Source organism: Leopardus geoffroyi, chromosome B3 (assembly GCF_018350155.1).
Source record: "Leopardus geoffroyi isolate Oge1 chromosome B3, O.geoffroyi_Oge1_pat1.0, whole genome shotgun sequence".
NCBI classification, from domain to species: Eukaryota; Metazoa; Chordata; class Mammalia; order Carnivora; family Felidae; genus Leopardus; species Leopardus geoffroyi.
In genome coordinates this window covers 106,483,144-106,507,006 of record NC_059337.1, presented here as the reverse complement: position 1 = coordinate 106,507,006, position 23,863 = coordinate 106,483,144, and the positions used below count along the sequence as shown (strand labels likewise).

Sequence of the window (23,863 nt, the reverse complement as noted above, 5' to 3'; positions counted from 1 at the left end):
CTGGAGTTTTAATGTTAACTTACCGCCCAAGTCACTGTACTATGTCATTAATAACAAGTAAAAGTTACTATAAAATTAAAAGATACTAAAAAAAAAAAAATACTAACTGCAACTGTCAAAAATGACAATATGTTGACAATATGACAACACAAATATGAATTTTATTAATGCCTCATATTTTTATAAATTTATGAGTATACTGAAGAAAAAAAGATTCTATGTATGCAAATATTTCAAAAGCAAAAAGATTTTAGCAACGAAATAACACATTAAATGTTAAGACTTACCCCACATTCTCCATATATTTCAGTTGAGCCATTTTTAAATAATAGGGTCTTCCCACAGTAAAGTCCAAGGCATGCTGGTTGAATATCGACAGCTTTTTAAAAACAAATGCCAGTATAGTAACATCTTTTATGATTATAAAAAAAAGAGTAATAACAGCTGAAGCATGTAGCAGAAATACCTCAACACAGTTCAATTAAAAAATGATACGTATTAGACAAAAGTCTTGATACACTTATATTTAAACTTAACTTTCTCCTTTTACACTATAACAATGCAGAAAGTTATACTGAAACTTTGATGTTAAGGCTATTCCTTATGATTAAGACCTCTCAGCCAGCTGAGTGGGATCTATCCCCAGAATTCAAAGCTTAACCCAAGGCGGGGGCGGGGGGACACCAGGGTGGCTCAGTCAGTTAAGTGTCAGACTCCAGCTCAGGTCATGATCTTGCGGTTCGTCAGTTCAAGCCCCACGTCTGGCTCTGGGTTGACAGCTTGGAGCCTGGAGTGTGCTTCACATTCTGTGTCTCCCTCTGTCTGCCCCTCCCCTGCTCACGCTCTGTCTCTTTCTCAAAAATAAAATAAAAAATAAACATTAAAAAAAAATTTTAAAACAGCTTAACCCGGTATGTCCCAATGGCTCCAAGAGCTACTCCCCCTTGATGAGATGGTCTAGACTTGCATTTCCATTTTTTAATCAGGAAGCTAACAGACGATCACCACCCCATATTTGGTCCAGCCATAACAGTAAGTGTGCACATATGCACACACACGTCACCTTTCGTTCACACAAAATATCACCCTCACTCATAATAGAACACATTTTAATACCAGAAAAGCAGAAAATACATAACTTTGAAATAAAGGGCAGGCCTTTAAAATAAATTTACCTTTAGGAAAAACCTTACAACATTGTCCTAACTTTTGTCATTTTTTTCGAGGACAGGTGAAAATCTCATCAAGGTTGTCACTGGGCCTCTCCCCAATATTTGGGAACAACTACCTTAGAATCTCTGATCTCAAGGCTTAGGGAAAATAAAAAGGTCTTCTTTATAAAAACAGAACAAAACAAAACAACAAAAACTCTGGGTCTACAGATTGTCTGTGACCTCATCAACAGGAAGAAGTTATCAAAGGAGTTTTTTTCATCAGAGACATCTGATTTCCTTTGTTCATTGACTTATTCATTCAATAAACATGCATTAAGTATCAGATTCCCTGGCTCGGGACTTCTAAAGATCCACAGAGCAACATAACAAGAGTCCCTGCCCTCAAAGAACCTAGAGCCTTGAGTGGAATAAATCCAGAAGCGAAATCAGTCAGTCAGAGAAAGACAAATACCATATGATTTCACTCATATGTGGACGTTAAGAAACACAACAGATGAACACAGGGGAAGGGAAGCAAAAATAAGATAAAACCAGAGAGGGAGACAAGCCATAAGAGACTCAATTATAGAGAACAAACAGAGAGCTTCTGGAGGGGAGGTGGGTGATGGGCATTAAAGAGGGCACTTATTATGGTGAGTACCAGGTGTTATATGTAAGTGATAAATGACTGAATTCTACTCCTGAAACCAATACTGCACTATATATTAAGGAATAAATCCTAAACACCTGTGGTCAAGTATGAATCAACTTGGAAAATAAGCATTTTATGACCATTGCAGGGGCTAAGGGCAGGTTCCCAAAATGTGCTACTGTGGCATACCAATTATTTTAAACAAATGTTACTTAAGAAACAACGGGGGCAAGGACACTCCGACCCTCTCTCCTGAAAGCAAGGAACAAACCTCCCATATGAAAAATATCCTCCTTATACTAAGCAAAAAGATATCCTTTATTATCAGTGATAATAAAGCTGCAGAAGTAAACCTTGTTATTTTACTAACCTACTACCTTGGCCCCAAAATCTGTTTTCCTTTACCCGTAAATTCCTTCTAAGTTTATTGTCTCTTTGTCTAAAACGTATAAGAACTCCCTGCCTTGGTCATTTCTTTAGGCTTCAATTTCATAATTGTTTCTCCATACACTTGTTATAAAACTCTGAGGGTGTTTTTTTCCCCTGTTAATCTGTCTCATGTGAGTTTAATCATTAGCCCAGCTGGAAAACTCTAAGGGTAGAGAAGAATTTTTCCTTCCGTTCACTATTCTTGAATAACCATTTCCCAAATTCTTCATGAATTCACACTCTAGAGACTGCTTGGTCCACTATGTCCTTTCCCCTTTCAAATTCAAGTAGATTTGACTTTTTTCTCCTTGTGCTGAGAAACAATAGCAATAGCAAAGACTAAAAGTCTGCCAACTTTAATGTCACTTTTATCACGCTTACTTTTTTTAATCCATGGTCTTCTTTACCTTATTTGGCACTTACTTTTTAACCAATTGTAATCACTATGTCCTAAATTACTAACAGACAAAAACGAATTGTTTCAGATTTTTTGAGAAGACAGAATTAAAGAATGGAGGCTTCTTCCACGTGGATTTTGCACCTAGATGTCTTATAAATACATATGTATGTATTTCAAATCCAAGGCCTGAAAACCTCTATGATTGACTGAAACCAACAACAGCTCATCATCCATCAAACAAAACCGCGGCTCCCCGTGTCCGTTCAATTTCCCCTCCCATCTCCTTTCCTGGAGGACGGCTAAGATTTTAAGACTTTTTTTTTTTTTTTTTTTTTTTTTTTTGCAACGGTCTTGCCGCTTTGTGAAGGGCCCTGTAAACTTAACGTCTGACGCTGAAGCGGGCGACAACAGTTAGGCAGCAATTAGCTTCAGCTTCCTTTAATGTTTTCTGGGCACTAACGCCCGCGCTTTAAATTCTTAAGTCAGCCATGAACGCTACACAAAGGAACTAAAACAAGGGCAGCGAAGTGACCTCCCGAACAACAAAGACCTGGCCTTTGCCCTGGCACACGGCCGGCATCCCCCAAGCGGCACGTCTCCTCTGCAGCCCGAGAGGGGCCGAGACCGTCCCGACCCCTGGAGGAGTCCCGGGCCCGCTCGAGGGCGGTGCGAGCAAGGGGCAAGGATGCGCCGCTACCAGGAGGCTACCCGCAGGAGCAGAGCCCAGAGGCGCCAGCGAGGGGAAGAAGCAGAGACTAAGGCAAACGCTTTCCGGGACTTCGATGACCACTCACCCATTGGCCGCTTGCAGGTTTCCTTGAAGAAGCTCCGAAATCAGCCACCCGGCTCGCGGCGCCCGGACATCCGGGCCACAGCAGCCAGGGCGGCCCCACCTCCTGGTAACCCGGGCGACCAACCCGAAGCCCCGCCCCGCCCCACGACGCCAAAGCCCCGCCCCGCCCCACCACGCCGAAGCCCCGCCCCGCCCCACCACGCCGAAGCCCCGCCCCGCCCCACCACGCCGAAGCCCCGCCCCCTCGCGCTTCCTCGTCTCCGCTCTGAGGCCCCGCCCCCGAGGCGGCCCCACGTCCACCCTCTCTCGCGCGGGGAGTGCGCGGGTGGGCTCGAGGCTGGGAGCGCGTCCGGCGGTGACGTGGTGGAGCTCCTGGACGCTAGCGATGGAGAGAGCGCTGGCGGTGCCGCGGCTGCCGCCGCACGACCCGGGGACACCGGCGCTGTCGGTGGTGGACATGCACACGGGCGGCGAGCCCTTGCGCATCGTGCTGGCGGGGTGTCCGGAAGTGGTCGGCCCCACACTACTGGCCAAGCGGCGCTACATGCGCCAGCACCTTGACCACCTGCGACGACGGCTCATGTTCGAGCCACGCGGGCACCGGGACATGTACGGGGCTGTGTTGGTGCCTAGCGAGTTGCCGGACGCGCACCTGGGCGTCCTGTTCCTGCATAACGAGGGCTACAGCTCCATGTGCGGCCACGCAGTGCTGGCGCTGGGCCGCTTCGCAGTCGACTTCGGGCTGGTCCCAGCGCCCCCGGCCGCTGCCCGCGAGGCCCGCGTCAACATCCACTGCCCGTGCGGGCTGGTGGCCGCCTTCGTGGAATGTGAGGGCGGCCGCAGTCGCGGCCCTGTGCGCTTCCACAGCGTCCCGGCCTTCGCGCTGGCCACAGGTAAACGGCGGCACCCTCCCAGCTCCGGGACGCAACTAACACCACTAACCGCCTCTCTGGCCTGGAACCCACGTATAGCAATTAACACACTCTCATGCCTTTGCAGTTAATAAAAAGGTAATTCCAAATCAAATGCGCGTCAGCCTTGCGGATTTGTGCGGTGTGTGCAATTCGATTATCCCGCAGATTTATTCATCTTGGTCTTGGGAGAGCCTTGAGGAGTACAGAATTCCGTATCTCCCTTACTCAGCGCCTCACTCCTCACTGTCAGGCATTCCTAGAGACTTCACAGTTGGGTAGTCTCATAGGGTTAGAAAGAGCAAAGAACAGCCAATGTACCAGGGTTCATTGGCTCGTTAAGAATACACATATGAGACACATTATTACTCCCTGACAAGTTACTAAACCCTGTCTCCTTTTCCTCACCTGTACAAAGTGCCTTCCCCACTTCTTTGGAAAAGAATTAAATAACAACGAATGAATTAGGCAATTTACAAATCGGGAAGTTACAGATGTTGCCGCTCTTACTCTTTAAGAACAGGAACAGATGTTGCCTGGGGCCAAATCCTGACAACCCCTTAAAGCTATCTATGCAACCTTAATCAAATTGCTAACCTCTCTGTGCCCATATTTTTTCATTTGTTATCTCATTGAGTTTTGGGTGAAGATTAAATAAGAGTATGCAAGGTACTTAGCATTTAACAAGACATTTCTAGAGACAGAAGGCTGCAGAATATATAGGTGTGCTAGAGTTCTACAAGTGCTGAGCCTCTAAAAGGTTTTGGTGGGTTCCTTAGCACAGAGCCTAGTCATGTAAAACAGAGTGTGTGTAACTATAACCCTTACAAAGAGGGAGATCTCTCCAAAATAGTCATGACTGGAAGTGAGCTGAGAGCTAATTTAGTCCATTCAGGAATAGGGTTATCGGTTCCTTTCCTGTAAGTCTTCAGCGCATGCAAATCATTCTGTTAGATCTTAATCTTTCTTGAGGATTTGGATTCTAGATTAGCCTGATTATGGATGATACAGTAATAGCCCAGGCATGAGCAGGCATTTGCCAGTCTGAGCAGCCGCAGGCAGTTGAAACACACAGGTTAAAGAATTCCCCTGGGGGAAATTTATGCCATTTTTGCCCTCTACAAGAGAATGGTATCACATCCTAATTGGGAGGGCACTTGAGACAGGTGGATGTTTAAGATTGTATCTCAAAAATCTCAGCAGTGTAAGTAGTTTGGCTATCCAGTTTCCCCCCAGGCAACCCCAGCACCAGATTAGAAGCACTCTAGAATTGTGGGAAATGACAGCTGGCAGCAAGTTCACCATCATTCGGGGCTGGTTGGGGCAGGACAGCCAATCCATAAGCACAGTAGCTCCCAAGAGCATCACTGTGTGACTATACAATAATCAGTGGGCACTAATGGTCACTTTGAGTCATTAAAAAAATATGCTAAATTCTCTACTTTGAAAAATACAAAAAGGGTGGACAGGGTTCAAGATCACTGCTCTGCCCCTCCCCATCTTGATGACCTTGTGAAAGGGATTCAGTGCCCCAAAGTCATGATCTGCAAAATGAAGATGACCACAGTACCCACCTTAGAGGACCACTGAGTTCTTTTTCACTCCCTTCAGCTAAAATGAAAACCGGTTTTTTAAGTGCTAGAACAGTAGGTAGTCAATTAATATTTGTAGAATAAGTAAATAAATGAAACTGAGAGAACATGGTGATTAGCAAATGTAAACATCCCCCTAATAGCCCTCTTCCCACTGGAAATAAACCTTTTGACCTTACTATCAACATTTATTATGTTCCTGATTTGTGCCAGGCACTCCCCACACATTATTACATGGAATTCACAAAACAGTCCTTTCAGGGTGGAATAGCAGTTCCATTTTACACACGAGGACACCAAAGCCACGCTTAGCTTTCCAGCCGTCCTTCATTTCCATCTACTTCCTCATTCTCTTTTCATTAAGTTTGACTTTGTGTTGCACCAGCATCAAGATAAAGACAAAAAAATTTTTCATTCGTGTTTGCTTTTAAGTTCCGCAGGCATATTTGATGATCAACTTGCTCTGTTTTGACACATCATGTGTTAAAAGGGGCTCTGTGGGCTAGCCTGGAACTGAAGGCATACCAGTATCTTTGTATGACTCAGTGTGCAAACTAAGGAATATAATAAATACTGTATTTTTCACAATGTCTGCTTTTGAGACCCTACTCTGCCTTGTTGGATTTGCCTAGCCTCATCCCTCCACATGGTGTCCCCTTGCCTGCTGTATGTGTAGCAAAGTTTTCTTAGAAGAGCCAAGGCCTTGGAGAGGAGGGCCTTTTGGTCATCAGCCTGCACAACTAACCAGCGAAGAATAATCTACCCCGGTCCATGTGGCTCCTGCCCCTGCTTCCCCTCCTTTTTGCTATCTCTATCACACCCTGTAGCCTCCCTGTATGCTGTGGGGAAGTCAACATAGGTCCTCTGCACTGAGGACCTGCTGCCTCTTTTCTCACTCCAGAGGAAACCAGGAGAAATATTTCCCCTTCAGAACACTGCTTTGCCAACAAACCTCTCTCCCCTGAGATCTTAGGTTTCCATAAAACCTGCTTTCTCCCCCGACATACACCTCCCCCAAAGGCAGTGATCACCAAGCCATAATGAACTGGGGAGGAGGAAGAGAGGAAAATGCAAGAAGGGGTAAAACAGTTTTAGTATCTCCAAATATCATCCAGCTCCATTCCTTTGGAAATACCAACTTAGGATTTCAAACAACTGACCTTCGGGTGAAACTTTGGGTATGCCAGGGGCTTAGAATACTCAAAAACTCTGACACAAAAAGATACTGTAAACATCAGCAGTGATTCTAAAATGGATTTATTCTGAGTATTTGCAGGATGCTTTCATGAGATGAAAATACATAGATTTTCATCATGAGATGAAAATACATAGAATAAGCATATATAACTTAAATAGAAAAATCTCTTTTTTTCATTTTGTTTTGACATTACAGTTGAAGAAAGCCAGTTTGTGAATAGGATCCAAAATCCTATTTTAAACAATTTCTCATAGTATGAAAAGGGACTTACATTTTCCTTCATAGTTTTCACATGTTGATGTCCCAGAATTTCTGCTCTCTCTGCCTCTTTAAGGTTTCCTAGCAAAGATCCTCAGAGCAGTTATAAAGTAAGTGTACATGATTTAAGAAAAACATGGCACTAGATGGTCTAAAACTTATGCAAGCGTTATCAAGTTAAAAATAGATGCACTTAATGATGCATAGGGGCACTTGTACCCCAATGTTTATAGCAGCACTTTCAACAACAGCCAAATTATGGAAAGAGCCTAAATGTCCATCACCTGATGAATGGATAAAGAAGATGTGATTTATATATATAATAAAATACTACTTGGCAATGAAAAATAATGAAATCTGGCCATTTGTAGCAACATGGATGGAACTGGAGAGTATTAGGCTAAGTGAAATAAGTCAGGCAGAGAAAGATAGATACCATATGTTTTCACTCATCTGTGGATCCTGAGAAACTTAACAGAAGACCAAGGGGAGAGGAAGGAGGGGAAAAATGTTACAGAGAGGGAAGGAGGCAAACCATAAGAGGACTCTTAAAAACTGATGGGGGGCGGTGGGGAGGGGAAAGTGCATGATGCGCATCGAGGAGGGCACCTGTTGGGATGAGCACTGGGTGTTGTTTGGAAACCAATTTAACAATAAATTCTATATAAAAATAATAAATAAATAAATTAATTAATTAATAAAAGACATAGAAAAAATAGATGCACTTAGCTAAAAGTCTAACATTTATCTGATGCTTATTTTGAAAATAAATTTTTGCTTCATTCCTTTTTACGATAGGAAAAAGCACCCCTCCACCAAAACACACATATTAAAAATGCTGTGAACTGTTCCTGCCAAAATACTAAAAAACAAACTTCTTTTCAAACACATCTTTTTTAGATCTCTTAGTGGATGTTCCTGGTCGTGGAAAGATGGTGGTAGACATTGCATATGGTGGGGCGTTTTATGCATTTGTTAGTGCTGAAAAGGTAGGACTTGATGTTTGTTCTGCAAAGACAAGGGACCTTGTGGATGCAGCAAGTGCAGTGACGGAAGCAGTCAAAGCTCAGGTCAGTACAAACACTGCTTGCATAACAAATGCCTTCCTCTGTGGCACGGAGGGAGTATAAATTACGTCCCTATACGGAAAATTAAATCTTTATATATTTAGGTTATTAGAAGTACTAAGAATAAGGTACTGGTCACAATCTTAGGCTCTCTAGCAGGACTATCTAGGAGTCCTAGTTTTGCCACTTGTGACTTTTGTAACCTTGAAAGAGTAACATAACCTTCCTGTCGTAAAAGGGGAATTATGAAATACCTGCTTCGTCGGGTGTTATAAGAATGAAGTAAGTTCGGGGCGCCTGGGTGGCGCAGTCGGTTAAGCGTCCGACTTCAGCCAGGTCACGATCTCGCGGTCCGTGAGTTCAAGCCCCGCGTCGGGCTCTGGGCTGATGGCTCAGAGCCTGGAGCCCGTTTCCGATTCTGTGTCTCCCTCTCTCTCTGCCCCTCCCCCATTCATGCTCTGTCTCTCTCTGTCCCAAAAATAAATAAACGTTGAAAAAAAATTAAAAAAAAAAAAAAGAATGAAGTAAGTTCAATACATGTAAAGGACTTAGAATAGTACCTACCTATAATATATGTTCAATAAATAACTTTATATACATACTAGTATAATTTGTGATTATTTACACATATAGGAAATGTATCAAATAGTATTTCACTAACTTGAAATGCATATGCTTTGCTATACGTGGTCATTCTGCAAAACTTGAAAATAATGTCAGTTATAGCTTACAAAATAGATTTCATTAAATCTGATCATTCTTTTATTTCACAGAGAACAGTAATTCCTAATTAGTGAATTTTTCCCATATTGCTAAGAAGTTACCTAAACAACTACTCAAGTCAGTCTAGTTTTGGCTTGGGAAAACTATTCTGATAAAATCAGCTTGGATGATAAATAAGTCTAGAATATTCTTTCATTTCTAGCATAAGTCTGCCATTGGGACCTGTGAAAAAATAAAATAAAATAAAATTGGGACCTGTAAAACTCATATACACTATTTGAATGTTTTAGCATATGAGAATTACTATTCTAAGGAAAAAAATAAATTGTGAAAAAGTGTCTAATATACTAATAATATTATGGGCCTATTTAACATACCTGAGACTTTAATAACATAATTTATAACTTAAACGAGATGAAAATATATACTGTATTCCTGTTCTAAACTGTCATTTTTCCAGGACTGTCAATACTAGTATCTAGAATTATTTTATCATAGTACCTTCTGAAGCTCTGAATTTATATCAATTTTCTTTTCACTAAGCAAATAGCTAATAGTTTGAGCTACAATTTGGCATAAAATAACTTCACCTTATTTTTTAATGAAATTAAGAGGAAAAGGCATCGTTTCCTCTTTTTTTTTTTTTTTTTTTTTTTTTGAGAGCTTGCACAGGAGAGGGGACGAGGTGGGGAGGTCGAGGGAGAGAGAGAATCCTAAGCAAATTCCAGGCCCAGTGCAGAACTGGATGTGGGGCTCGATCTCACAACCATGAGATCATGACCTGAGACAAAAATCATGAGTCAGACACTTAACTGACTGAGCTACCTAGGCACTACAAAGCATAGTTTTCTTAATAAAAGGAGTAATTTTGAACTTCTCATTAAAGCTTTAACTTCTCACCAAGGTGGCAAGGGGTGGCCTTTGAGGGAGGAGGGATTCTAAGAAAAATAGGAGAGAATCACATGAGATGACCAACCATAGCATCATCTGTTAGTGTTAAATCAGGCATCGGAGCTACTTTCTGAATTGTTGACCATTCACGCTGCTGATGCAGATTTAGGGAAAGGCCATTTTGGTGGGGGCTAAAGTTAATACAAATTCATCTTCATTTATTTTTTTTAAGTTTTTACTTAAATTCCTGTTAGTTAAAGCACAGTATAATATTCACTGTATTATAAAGGTGTATTCATTCTTTTAACAAACATTTACCAAGAACTTACTGAGTCGGACTATGCTATGCTAGATGCTAGAGATTCGAAGGAAGAGCAAACCCACTTTTAAGGAGTGGGGGTCTAGTGGGGGGAGCATACCTGTGAATAGTGTGATGTAATGGTGCTACAGGTTTGAAATCTAATAGGCATTACAGAAACCAAGGAAAAGTTCAACTAGACTTCCTAAGAACAGAAAGCATTGCATGTTCGGGCCTGACAATCCTTTACCACTTAGGCGCCTGCTTCTCTGTGTATCTGCTGCTTCTTATAATACCAACTGACTTCATCCTTTACAGTAGATCTTTTTTCTCATCCAACCATTTCTCTTACCTAATAGCTTCTGCATTGTTACAACGTTTGCTTGCTCATGGCCTCTCTTCCAGGTCCTTGTCTCTGCCCATGGTAATAACTTCAGCTCTAGCTGTTTATTGTCTGATATTTCTACATTATCCCCTTCAAACTCCTGAGAGTGAGCATATGACTGACTGCCTTAGCTCCTCCTGTTTGAGCAAACACGGCCAGTCTGTGGATTAACCATCCTGGGGTCAGTATTTCAAAGAGTGTAGCATTTGGAGTGTGTGTGTATAAATAGAACTGTTCCTTTAGTAGAGGCTATCTGCAGGACAAATTCCTTAGAAAGGACTCAAAGAATGATAAGAACCGTAACTTCCAATAAAACTATTTGTATTCATCTAGACAAAGACATCATTTACTGCCCTGACCCAAAAGGTATTTTAAAAATGACAAAGATTGAAAAGTTATGCCTAAGAGTGCCCCCTCTACATTACTTATTAAGATAAATTTGAATCAAAATATTTATTTTGCTTGACAATTTTACATGATAATTTTTTGTTGTTGTTATTTTCAGTTTAAAATTAATCATCCTGAGAGTGAAGACCTTTCCTTTCTGTATGGAACTATATTAACAGATGGAAAAGACACTTACAGTGAGGAACCAACCACCAACATCTGTGTGTTTGCAGATGAACAGGTATTAAAACTGTAACGTTTGGCACAAAAGCCAGATTGTGTGGAACTGGAACACTGTGAATGCTCTTATCTTCATTTACTCTGAAACAGGTTGACAGAAGTCCTACTGGATCAGGAGTGACAGCTCGAATTGCCTTACAGTATCACAAAGGGCTTCTAGAACTGAACCAGACCAGAGCCTTTAAAAGTAGTGCAACCGGCTCAGTATTCACAGGGAAGGCTGTCAGGGTAAGTAACACCCTTAGCTTCTTATTTGTAAGTGTGTGACTTTTGAAACTGAAGAGGCCTGAGTTCCCTGTTAGGGAAGGTTCTTCACTCAGCTCTCAGAAAAAAATTTTAGGGGCACCTGGGTGGCTCAGTCGGTTAAGTGTCCACCTTCGGCTCAGGTCATGGTCTCGCAGTTCATGACTTCAAGCCCCATATTGGGGTCTCTGCTGTCAGCGTGGAGATCCTGTTTAGATCCTCTGTCTCCTTCTCTCTGCCCCTCCCCTGCTGGTGCTCTGTCTCAAAAATAAACACACATTAAAAAAAAAAAAAATTTTTTTAATCAGGCCTATAAAAACTTCTGTTCAGCTAGGATATTGGTTCTCAAAGTATGGTTTGGAATCCCTAGGGGCCCCCAAGTTCCATCCTAAGGGTCCACAAGGTCAAAACTTAGCATGCCATTAATACAAAGACATTATTTGCTTTTCACTTTCATTGCCCCAGGGGTGTATAGTGGAGCTCTCCAGAGGCCATATGATGGCTGACATCCCAGCTGACTGAATGCAAAAGCAGACATGCACATTGTCATCAAGTCTATAGCTAATTTCACTATATGTTAATTTCCACGCTAAGCAGTTTATACGTACCATCTCATTTAATCCTCGTGAGAATCTTGGCAAGTCAGTACTGTTATTATCCTTTTTAAACAGATGATAAAATGGAGGATTCGAGAGGTTAGGTAATTTGCCAGAGGTCAAACAGTTAACGGATTATCAGAGCCAGACCCTGAATGTGGACCTCTCTGTGTAGACCGTGCCCTGTTAAGCACTACTGTATTGCTATTGGACAAAGCAAATTTTTAATGAGGCTTTTATTATAGCAGCTTTATAAAAAGATAATGAAACTACTGTGTCCTAATCTAATGATTGACATCTTATCATAAGAGTTAGTTATTCTCATGTTTAAAAATTAAGAAATAATAAAGATACTTGGTAGTTAACATTTGGAGTTCGTTCTTTATAGTTAGTAATCATACTTGACAGGATATCTTCACTCACACCACATGCCTTCCCTCTCTGTCTGGGCTCTTCCAAGCTCTTAGGATGGTGCCTTCTCAGTCTCTTTCCCTGCCTCAGCTTCCTCTGCTCCCCAGCATTTCATCCTTAGTTTCCTTTTCATCTCATCTGCATTTTGATGCCACTGGGTAATTTTACCCACTTTGGAGGCCTCAACTCCCAACCACCCCACTGATGATCATTCCTGAACCTTCATCCCTCCCATGCCCACCGTGTGCCTGCCTCTCTCCTGAGTCTGACACTCATATTCCCAACTGTCCACCAAACTCATATGGAAATGACAGTCCCAGAGATATGTCATCTTGTCAAAAAGTTCTTCCTTCCTTCCTAAATGTGCTCTTCCTGTCTCATTCCGTCTTGGTTAATGGGAGTATCTGCTTCACTTCCAAGTAGGAACTACACTCATGTTTAACTCATGCATACTCCTCACCTCCCATTTGTGAGTCCTCATGCCCGCCAGTTACACCTGCAAAGTATCTGTTATGTTCTTCTCCAGCCTCCCTAAAAACTACCCTAGTGACTCTAGAGTCCATCAATGAAAGAAGGTTACTCTGAAGAGGTTTCTAGGTTTCTAATTGCTTTCCTCTCTGATTTGTTTCCATTTTACAGGTTAATTTCTCTAAAACACAAATCTGATCATGTCTCTCTCCTTAAAAACCTTCTATGACCTACAAGATGAACCTTGGGTTTTCTTTAAAATGATAAAAGTCAAGAATGTGACTTTTAGGCCAGACACAACATAAGTGCAGTATTTTGATATTATACTCCTTTCATCTTTTCTCAGGAAGCAAAATGTGGGGATTTCAAAGCTGTTATAGTGGAAGTATCTGGGCAAGCCCATTATACAGGTACAGCAAGTTTTATAGTGGAAAATGATGACCCACTGAGGGACGGATTCCTTCTCAAGTGACTTCTGTGACTTTTCAGCACTCTTTCTGAATTATATGGAAAATGCTATCCACATTGTACACGTAAGCCAAGTCCCATTCATTCTAAAATAGTATTTCTGTGACTAAATGTAATCATTATACCTCATATTTGCACATGTCATTGGTAGAAATGTCACCTTTGTCAGCTTACAAAATGCTGAAAATTAAGAATGTTTTTCTAGTCATTAACCTATCAAGTAAAATTAATACCTTAGTCCTTATTAGTCTTAAAATGTTATTCTCTGCTAGTTCCTACAGTATGTTGTTTTAGATGCTCGTTGGATAATAATAGCTTGAATTGTAGCCCTCATAACAATGCCTCTTACAAGTTCATTGTTTTAGTCTTCCAGTTTTTGAGTAAAATAATATCCTCTCTCTGAGCAGGATGTAAGGGAGGTGGATTATTATAAGGTACTCAACACTTAGCATACATAGCCTGGGAAGGATTGGGATGGGTCAGCTTCTTCGGGCAGATGTTATAGTTGCTGCCAGGATGTTCTCTCTGCTGCAAAGGCCTGCTCCTACAGCCAGGTGGCTGAAGTGCCATAAGCTGATGTGAGAAGACCAATAATCAGACTTTTGCTGTATCGTTAAGGTTCTTATAAAAGGGGTTGTTTACTGCGTTATAAACACAGTGGAAATCAATGAATCATTTCATACTCTACCAATTAAATGCCAGGTAGATTTAAAACCTGAAAGAAATGTTAACTATTAATTCTTGCTAGTTACTTGTCTGTGAGCCTGTTAAAAATAAAATTTGATCATTTTCAGTCACTATAAAATGAAGTATGAAAGACTTATTCAATATGTGATACTCTCAACAGTCAGTAGAGTCCTGTGAGATAAGCAATAGTATATATATATTTTTTTTCTGAGCATACAGAAACTGAAGTGATTACTTTTAAGTGGTTTTGTCATCGGGTTAAGTCTGTGATTGAATTACCTGACCAAAATGAAGGCTTCATAGCTTTATAACTTTATAGTTAATTTTCTTAACTTCCCTATTATATGAAAACTAATGTTTTCCACTCATCCCCTATAAAATTCTGTGGTAAAAGAATCACTTACCTTCAAAACATGACACCATCACTAGCTTACTATGACCAAGAAATTTTCTACACATTAGAGAGATTAGCTGTACTTTCTTTTTAAAATGAAAATAGAACTACTATTCTCTCTCCAAATTTCACAAGTCACATTAACTTGAAAAAGATACATACATTGTTTAAAAGTTATACCTTACAGTATTTTGTAATGTGCCACACCCGAATCCTCTAATGAAGTCCAGCATGAAATGCATATTGTCCTATAGCTACCAAGAGTGGGGAGTATTTTATCACTGACATTGTTTAAATTGTCAGCACTTGGTGATGACAAAAGCAGACTGACTTTAGTGGATTTTATTATTGTTTTAAAATTCTCAGGGCACCTGGATGGCTCAGTTAAGCGTCTGACTCATGATTTTGACTCAGATCATGATCTCATGGTCATGAGACTGAGCCCTGCATCGGGCTCCATGCTGGATGTGAAGCCTAAGATTCTCTCTCCCCCTCTCTCGCTACTCCTCACCCTCGCGCTCTCTTTTTGTTTAAAATTTTTTAATGTTTATTTTTGAGAAAGAGAGACAGAGCGCAAGTGGGGGAGGGGCAGAGGAGGGAGACACAGAATCCAAAGCAGGCTCCAGGCTCTGAGCTGTCAACACAGAGCCTGATGCACACAAACCGTGAAATCATGACCTGAGCTGAAGTCGGGCACGTAGCCTACTGAATCACCTACGTGCCCCACTCCCTCTCTTTCTAAAAAAAATAAAAAATAAAATTCTCTACAGACAAAGCACACTCCCTGATCAACTGCATCACGATGGACCACTCCCTCTACCCCACCATGGAATACCACTGTTTCTATCACATTAATATACCAATGGTCCTCAACGATAGTTCAACTTGCGATTTTTCGTTTACGATGGTGGGAAAATGATACACATTCAGAAGAAACCGGACTTTGAATTTGCATCTTTTCCTGGGCTCCATATATGTGGCACCACACTCTCGTGTGACGCTGAGTGGCCGAAGTGAGCCACAGCCACAGTGAGTCAGCCGTGTGGTCATGAGGGTCAACAGTGGAACACTGACAAACATTCTGTACCCATACTGCCATTCTGGTTTTCACTTTCAGTACGTCATTCAATACACTACATGATATATTCAACACTTGATTATAGAATAGGTTTTGTGATTTGGCACACAGCAGGCTAATGTAAGTGTTCTGGGCAAGTGAAAGTTAGGCTAGGCTAAGCTCTGATGTTCGGTGGGTTAGGTGTATTAAATGCATTTTGACTTATGGTATTGCCACTCATGATGGGTTTATTGGGATGTAACCCTATTGTAAGTAGAAGATCTGTATATGAGGGAAATACAAGCCAGACATGTTAAATAACTCCCGTAAGGCCACATTAAAGGCTGGGAATCTAGGACTTCTGACTCCAAGTCGAGTATTTCCCTCCTATACTTCCTCCATTTCTAAGATAATACAGCCAGAATTTGCTCTGGAATAGAGGACGTTAATAAAATGTTATATTTCTTGAACATTAAAAAATAGTGCCTATATCTTCCTAAATTCGATTCCAAGCCACAGCCTAACCCTTGAAGTAATATTTATCCCTTCTGCACTTCACTGTCTCTCTTGGAATCAACACTAGGGAAATTAACTGCCCCCTCCCACACCTCCATGTATCTAACCAGTCACAAGCCCCACTGAGTCTAACTTCTATATATGCCTACAATTATCCTTTCCCACCGTTGGTAAGGGTTTTGGAACCTCCCTCAAGCAACCACCTTTCCCTCACTGATCTCATAGCTCTAAGTACGTAAATGCGCTCATCATAAACAAAATGAAACAAACATCCTTTGTCTGCCTTACCTCTCTAGCTTGCCATGACCCCTGTTTCCTTATCTTTGTAGTCAAATTCCTAAATTCCTGATTCTGTGCACATTGGTTACGTTTTCTCGTCATCCATTTGTTATTTGACTGTTGCCATCTGGTTTTTACTTCATTATTCACTGGAAATTATGCTTGATCTAACTGTTAAGTCCAACAGTCACCCGAGGGTTTATGCAACCCGTGGCGGATACCCATCCTTGCTCCTGGCAGGCAAGTGTGGTACATTGTAGAGCAAGAACCTCCATTCCCCTGGTGCTGGGTCAGCCACAGAGCCACCCACTGAAGTTCTCAAGGTCACTAAGTTAGTACCCAGTCCTCATTAGTACCCACCCTAACCCTAACCCCTAACCCTAACCATAGCCCCACCAGGTGTTGCAATTGCGTGGGCCCAGGTCCATCTTCTCTTCACCATGAAATTGCACTGAGTTTTGCTCCAAGTCCTCTAGACTCCATAAGAATTGGGACATCCTTCTCTTTAACTCTTAAAATCCACAAATTCCATAACATCCCTCCTTAGAACCATGTTGCTTATACTTCAAGGTGGGTATGAATTACCTGGGGATCTTAAGTTGCAGATTCTCATTTATTAGGCAGGCGTGGGGCAGTTCTAGCAAGCTCCCAGGTGAGGCTGATGCTACAGTAGTTGAGTAACAGAACTGTTTCACCGACCTATTCAATTACCCATTTGGGTCCAGGCTTTACAAGTTTGAGCCTCCCCTACCTGCCAACTTCTCCTTTTAGCTCTAAAATACAAAAGAAGCCTGTTAGCTCCCCACCTAGCGGTAACCTCATGGTCACAGCAGCTTTCCTGAGAAGAAGCTGAGATTACCTTGTTTTGAAAAGCAAATCAAAATGAAAACCACAAGCTCAAGACTTCTGACTTCTCAACTGGCCAGTATGCCTCATTTAGATATTTCACTCTCCTGCTTGGCCTTTCACCCTTTCCCTGCTTCTTAATTTTTTCCACTCCCTAGCATTCCACCCATGGCTGTTTTCTCTCTTCACTCAACACCCTGTCCGTAGTCATCACATTCATGCCTGTGTTTTTCTCTCTTGTAGAGAGAGGCTGACAACTTCCAAATCTCTAAATCCTCAGGTCCAGAGCCATACCACTACCTGATGGACAAGTCAGATTCCTCTGCCCCCTATAATGTGCCCCTCCTCCTGTGTTTTCCACCTTAATTAATGGTACCGCCATCCATCGAGCCAGGAACTTGCGATTTATCCTTGGCTCCTTGTTCACGCCATTCTGTCCTGTCTGTTGATGCTCCGGAGGTGGATGTGGGTGGATTCGGCTGGCATCATTCCCTCCCCTTTGCTGTATCAGCAACACTCACCTTTTCCTGTGGATAACTATCCATCCCCTGCATTGTAGCCTTGCTTGGACTTCCAGGCAGAGGGTACTCCGTCAGACTCTCTCTCCCTGGACCTGAGATCTTGAGAGAAATGACATAAAGTCTGAAACACGGCTGAAGTGGACTTATTCCAGTAGTGATCACCCTCAATTAGTTTCTGCACCTCTACCTGCTATCTCTGCCCTGACTTCCCTTAGATTATCCTTTTATAATTTGAACTCCCCCTATCCTTTCAATAAACCCCTTTTTTGCTTAGGTGAGACAATGCTCTGTTTGTATTGTTTACAGCCAAAGACCCTACCTCCTTAAAATCTCTTCGCCCTCTCCACTATGCCTTTATTCAGACCCTTTTCATTTCTCCCCTGGGAGAATGCCTTTTCTTACAATGCCTCTTCTTAACTGGTCTCCTGGTTGCCAAATTCTCCTACGGTCACTCAAAAATAGGTTTTGTGTATCTAACAATTTTCCAAAGTGCTAAGTGTTAGGGATCTAATAACACGCCAAACAAGGTTTGAGTCTTCACAAAGCTGACAGCCTACAGCGAGAGGCAGGTAGTGATTAATCACAACAATATAATTATAGACAGTGCTGATATGCTTCAAGCCAAGGAAGGCTTCCCCTGAGAGATGAGGTTAACATGCGCAGGGAGACGGGGATGCGAGGGCATTGGGGGAAGGCGAGGGAACGGGCTTTCTAGACAGAGGGGATAGCAAGTGCAGATGACCTAAGAAGAGAGGTTTAAGAAGCTCGCAAAAGGCCAGTGTGACTAGACTGAAGTGACAAAAAGGAAAGTGGCCCCAAATGAGACCAGAAAGGGAGCAGATGTCAACTCATGCAGGGCCTCGTAGGAAACATTAAGGATTGGGGTCCTTATCCTAAATTAAAAGGAGAAAGCCGTAGAGGGGTTTACATAAGTGAATGGCATGATCAAATTTATTTTGTTTAAAAAGGCATCTGGTCTGCAGTGTAGCGTAAGGGCTGGACGTGCGGAGACCTGTCTGGTGGGTGGCCGCGGTAGCTCAAAGAAGAGAGAACGAAAGCTGAGATTCAGGTGGAGGAGGAAGTGATGGAGGAAGCGAATGGAAACAAAGACACTTAACAAGTAAAATCCCTAGGTCTTGGGGGTCAGTTGTACATGGGCTGGTGGTGAGGAAGAGGGATTAGCCTAGAATCCTAAATTTTCGGTTTATAAACTACACGGGAGGTAGTGCCATTTTCTGAGACACAGAATGGAGAGGACCGAGGGATTTTAGGAAAAGTGGGAGGAAGACCATGAAGTCCACTTGGGTCACGCGGAGTTTGAGGTGCTTTGGCACATCAAGGGGAGCTGCCAAATAACCGGATACGGGGCTGGAGGCTGGAGATTCAACGTGGATTACGACCATTGGGCTTTCAAAGCTCTGGGTGTGCGTGAGAGGAGGAAGTGCAGAGCTGCTGAGGACTGGGCCCCGATGGACTCTAGCATTTAGACCAGATGATGGGGGTGAACGGGAGAGGCCAGTGAGGCAACCGAGGGAAGAGGAAAACCAGGAGCGTGTGAGGTCATTCTTGTCTTTCTGAACATACCTGATCCTGGCCTACCCTTCAATGGCGAGTGCTGTTACCCCATCTCCCCCTGATGAAGTCCAATCTCTGTAACATGGCATGCGAGGCCTTCATAAGAGGGTTCCAGTCAACTTTTATCATTTATCATTTTATCATTTATTTCTCTCTCCACTCCCTACCCTCAGTCACCAGTACCCAAGAGTCAAGTAACTTACGCACTTATCTCCAGACTTTACGCATGAATTTCAAAGGTCCTTCTCTGTCTTCTCATTTTGGAGAGTCCGATGTCACTGCTCGTGTGAAGTCTTCATCAGCTACCCTAGGAATAATCATCTCCATAGAATTTCATTATATTTTTTAACAACACGTACAATACTGTAACATATTTGGGTTTGCCTAAAACTGTAAGGTTCTTTGGGCTGAGATCCTTATTTGTTGTTTCTGAAAACCTAGCACAGAGAAGATCTGCTAAATAAACTACTATATAGCTTTGTTTTAATTCAGTGGTTCTCAGTTGTGGTCACCCCCCCCCCAACCCCCCAGGGACATTTTTAATTGTCACTACTGGCATGTTGTGGGCAGAGGCTAGAGTTACTGTTAAACATCCTATAATGAATTCCTATAATGCATTTGTTTACCACCTTAAATAAACTTATATTTATACTGTAAATTTCCAGTAAGATATTTTTCCTCATTGAAATAAGCATCTGAAGCACTAATATCATTGATTCCGAGATCTGCAAGTGCACTGGTCATTCTTTAGAGCAGTGTTTCTCAACTGTGGGTCAGAATCACTCGCAGGGCATATGGCCGGGCCCCACCGCCAGAGTTCAGATTCAGTATACTGGGGGCGGAGCCTGGGAATCTGCATTTCTGACAAGGTCCCAGGTGGGGCTAATGCTGCGGGTCTAGGGTCCACACTTTGCAAACCATGGTTTTAGAGAACCTAAGGGTTTATCACATTTTCCCCCATTAGAGGCCATGCCCAGAAACTTGAGATGCAGCTTCCCTGGGCAGGCAGGACCTTTCAGTTCTCCATCTCCCAGCCACAAACCTGGAGCTGCGACAGCGGTGACTCCCTGGCTGGTAGCACTTTCTACACACCACATTCCAGAGAACTGAGGAAGGCCGCCAAGAGGGCAAGGAACTCATTGCTCTCCACTCAACGCTGCCACACACGTGTGAACCACTTATGGTCCTGAGGTCTGCGCCCTTGAAAACAAGATGGCCTGCTGTCTCCGAGATCCATATTCTAGCTCCTCACAGCACCTATATCAGAATTACCTGTGGCGTGTAGATTCACAGGCCCATCCTCAATAATTCTGGGAGTCATCCACAAACATGCGTTTTAATAAGCTCACCACCTCAGTGGTTCTCAAAGTGTGTTCCTCAAACCAGCAACATCATCACTACCTATTAACTTGTTGGAAATGCAAATTCTGGGACCGGACCCCACACCTACTGAATCTGAAACCAGGGTTGGGTCCGGTCACTTGCGTTTCAATGAGCCCTCTAGGTGATTCCGTTGCATGTTGAAGTTTGAGAACACCCTGGTTCACATTTTTCGGCCCCTGAGGCTTAAGATCTCCGGATCTGGACCGTTTTTCACCTTAGGTTCTAGGTCCCTTACTTGCATGTGCCAAAAACATCAACAGGAAGCAGAGTGTCCCCGGCAAAGGCCTTCCTGTAGGACACTTGTATCCGACAAGAGAGTTCAAGAGTGAACCCTTGTTGAATTTGGCCATTTATATGAGGGCACGTCCCGCTTCACCTGGCCCTCGTATAAATGAAGTCCCTTGGGGGTGGGGGTCAACCTGGCCCCCGCTGAAGCCCAGACTCCCTGGCCGGGTAACCTCGTGGAGGAGTGATGTTGTGGGCCGGCTCTTCGGAGGGTGCTTGGTCGGCGTCCCGCCCCGCGCTCCTGCGTAAACACCGTTCCCTCGGCAACGCCTAGAACCCACGTCAAAGGATCGGCCGGGTACGGGGCGACGGGTACGGGGCGACCGCCACCCCTCCCGCCGACACGACTCCCGGCACAGGCCTCTGGCCCCAGCCCGAGCCACCTCCCCCGGCTTGCGGCCGCCTCCCCCCGTGCGGGATGAACACAGCCGCGGCCGCCTCGGGGCCCCATGGAGGAGCAGCCGTCGCCGCCGCCGCCGCCGCCGCCGGTCCGCCCGCCAGCGAGAATGACCTTGTTGGGCAGCCCACACCCCGGAGCCCCCTCCGCGGCCGGCGCACCTGGAGGGACTTCCTCCGCGGCCACCGCGGCGGCCGTGCTCTCCTTCAGCACCGTGGCGACCGCGGCGGCCGCGGCGCTGGGGAACCAGAGCGACGGGAACGGGGGCGACAGCACTGGCGCCTCGGCTGGCGGCGGCCTCGGCGGGCCCCGGGCGGCGGGGGCGGCGGGGAGGCCGCCGCCGGGCCCCGAGGCGGCGCCGCTGCTGTCGCACGGCGCGGCGGTGGCAGCCCAGGCGCTCGTGCTCCTGCTCATCTTCCTGCTGTCTAGCCTGGGCAACTGCGCGGTGATGGGGGTGATCGTGAAACACCGGCAGCTCCGCACCGTCACCAACGCCTTCATCCTGTCTCTGTCGCTGTCGGACCTGCTCACGGCGCTGCTCTGTCTGCCCGCCGCCTTCCTGGACCTGTTCACGCCGCCAGGGAGCTCGGTCCCCGCCGCCGCCGCCGCCGCCGCCCCCGTCGCCCCCGCCGCGGGGCCCTGGCGCGGCTTCTGCGCCGCCAGCCGCTTCTTCAGCTCGTGCTTTGGCATCGTGTCGACGCTCAGCGTGGCCCTCATCTCGCTGGACCGCTACTGCGCCATCGTGCGGCCGCCGCGGGAGAAGATCGGTCGCCGCCGCGCGCTGCAGCTGCTGGCGGGCGCCTGGCTGGCGGCCCTGGGCTTCTCCTTGCCCTGGGAGCTGCTCCGCTCGCCCCGGGAGCCCCCGGCGGCCCAGAGCTTCCACGGCTGCCTGTACCGGACGTCCCCGGACCCCGCGCAGCTGGGCGCGGCTTACAGCGTGGGGCTGGTGGTGGCCTGCTACCTGCTGCCCTTCCTGCTCATGTGCTTCTGCCACTACCACATCTGCAAGACGGTGCGCCTGTCCGACGTGCGCGTGCGGCCCCTGACCACGTACGCGCGCGTTCTGCGCTTTTTCAGCGAGGTGCGCACGGCCACCACCGTGCTTATCATGATCGTCTTCGTCATCTGCTGCTGGGGGCCCTACTGCTTCCTGGTGCTGCTGGCTGCGGCCCGGCAGGCCCAGGCCGCGCAAGCCCCCTCGCTCCTCAATGTGGTGGCGGTCTGGCTGACCTGGGCCAATGGGGCCATCAACCCTGTCATCTACGCCATTCGCAACCCCAACATTTCGATGCTCCTGGGGCGCAACCGGGAAGAGGGCTACCGGACTAGGAACGTGGACGCTTTCCTGCCCAACCAGGGCCCCGGTCTGCAGGCCAGAAGCCGCAATCGCCTTCGAAACCGCTACGCCAACCGGCTGGGAGCCTTCAGCAGGATGTCCTCTTCCAACCCGTCCAGCGGGATGGGAGGGGACGTGGCCATGTGGGCTCGAAAAAACCCAGTTGTGCTTTTCTGCAGGGAGGGGCCCCTAGAACCAGTGACAGCAGCGGTCAAACAGCCTAAGTCTGAAGCTGGGGACACCAGCCTCTAAGAAAGGTTGGGATTCACAGCTTGTAAAGGCAAATTTTCAGCTGCACCGTTTGATGATACGGGATTCTGGGGGAGAATCGTGTATTTCATAAAGCCAAACATTTAAAAAAGAGACAGAGGGGGAGGCTTACCCCTTCCCCCAAACAACATACAAGACAATGTGCCCTTCTTCAAAAGTGCCAAGTGTAAAATGCAAAAATTAAAATATTAAACCACACAACCAAGCATTGTGAACTGTAAGTGCCAGAAATGAGAAAAATAACATTCACAATTACTGAAAAGCTCATATTATAGGAATCACACTGTGAAACAAACAAAATCATTGAATGCAACCAGGATTTGTTCAAATACAGAGAGTTTCAGGAAAGGATGGAGACTTTCAGAATCACTTGAAGGCTCCCCTAAATCACCAGAATTCACCAAAGTTGAGATTTTTAGAACTTGCACCTCTGACACGCGCTTTGGGTGCTTAGGTTGGGAACGAAAAATTCTTGTCCTTACACGTTTTGGTGCGCTTCCTTGCGCCCCATGTCCCTATAATCTTTGTGGGAAATTTTATATTCATAGACCATTTTAAACCATTTTCGGATTTTGAAAGGTCGCTTATTACCATAAAATCAACCATCTGAAGGGCAGATAGAAGTATGAAAATAAAGAAATGTGTCTGTTTATAAATGTATTCCAAGATTATACTTAAAAAAATTAATATCCCTCATTCTGTCCCCCAAATTATCTGCCCTGGGAAGTTTTGACGCTTTACCCTTACTCTAAC

At 44.7% G+C, this 23,863-nt stretch overlaps 3 protein-coding genes and 1 long non-coding RNA gene across 7 annotated transcripts in view; 2 read left to right on the top strand and 2 right to left on the bottom strand.

Annotated features, from left to right (window-relative positions):
* The window catches only part of LOC123583926 (JNK1/MAPK8 associated membrane protein), a 32,657-nt gene extending 29,098 nt beyond the window's left edge, over positions 1 to 3,559 (bottom strand). The window contains exons 1-2 of one of the 3 annotated variants that reach the window (XM_045451131.1): positions 3,430 to 3,559; positions 288 to 379 (exon numbers count right to left, since the gene is read on the bottom strand). In XM_045451131.1, coding sequence (XP_045307087.1) covers positions 288 to 379; positions 3,430 to 3,433 — 96 coding nt within the window. In that variant the 5' untranslated portion in view covers positions 3,434 to 3,559. Of the gene's footprint in view, positions 1 to 287; positions 380 to 2,616; positions 2,634 to 3,429 lie in introns of those variants that run through there. The other 2 variants (XM_045451132.1, XM_045451133.1) reach the window with 2 other exon arrangements.
* Positions 3,560 to 3,689: 130 nt separating this feature from the next.
* On the top strand, positions 3,690 to 14,364 carry L3HYPDH (trans-L-3-hydroxyproline dehydratase). The gene is made up of 5 exons (XM_045451127.1): positions 3,690 to 4,321; positions 8,288 to 8,457; positions 11,257 to 11,379; positions 11,469 to 11,606; positions 13,443 to 14,364. Exons 1-5 carry the CDS (start codon positions 3,814 to 3,816, stop codon positions 13,566 to 13,568), a joined length of 1,065 nt encoding a protein of 354 aa, XP_045307083.1. The 5' UTR covers positions 3,690 to 3,813; the 3' UTR covers positions 13,569 to 14,364.
* On the bottom strand, positions 13,630 to 21,192 carry LOC123583924. 2 transcript variants are annotated; one of them, XR_006705053.1, is made up of 4 exons: positions 21,058 to 21,192; positions 19,643 to 19,746; positions 17,865 to 17,963; positions 13,630 to 14,137 (listed from the first exon to the last, which is right to left on the bottom strand). It is a non-coding gene; the product is annotated as an uncharacterized LOC123583924 (long non-coding RNA). The 2 variants fall into 2 exon arrangements; XR_006705052.1 differs by lacking the exon at positions 21,058 to 21,192 and having other exon boundaries at positions 19,643 to 20,585.
* A 180-nt stretch (positions 21,193 to 21,372) lies between these two features.
* Positions 21,373 to 23,311, top strand: GPR135 (G protein-coupled receptor 135). Its single transcript, XM_045451126.1, has one exon. It carries the CDS (start codon positions 21,557 to 21,559, stop codon positions 23,090 to 23,092), a length of 1,536 nt encoding a protein of 511 aa, XP_045307082.1. The 5' UTR covers positions 21,373 to 21,556; the 3' UTR covers positions 23,093 to 23,311.
* Positions 23,312 to 23,863: the final 552 nt, after the last annotated feature.

Coding starts and splice junctions, on each gene's coding strand:
- L3HYPDH (XM_045451127.1), top strand. CDS start 3,814: ATGGAGAGAGCGCTGGCGGTGCCGCGGCTGCCGCCGCACGACCCGGGG. Junction 4,322..8,287: donor GGCCTTCGCGCTGGCCACAG/GTAAACGGCGGC, acceptor CATCTTTTTTAG/ATCTCTTAGTGGATGTTCCT. Junction 11,607..13,442: donor TCACAGGGAAGGCTGTCAGG/GTAAGTAACACC, acceptor ATCTTTTCTCAG/GAAGCAAAATGTGGGGATTT.
- GPR135 (XM_045451126.1), top strand. CDS start 21,557: ATGGAGGAGCAGCCGTCGCCGCCGCCGCCGCCGCCGCCGGTCCGCCCG.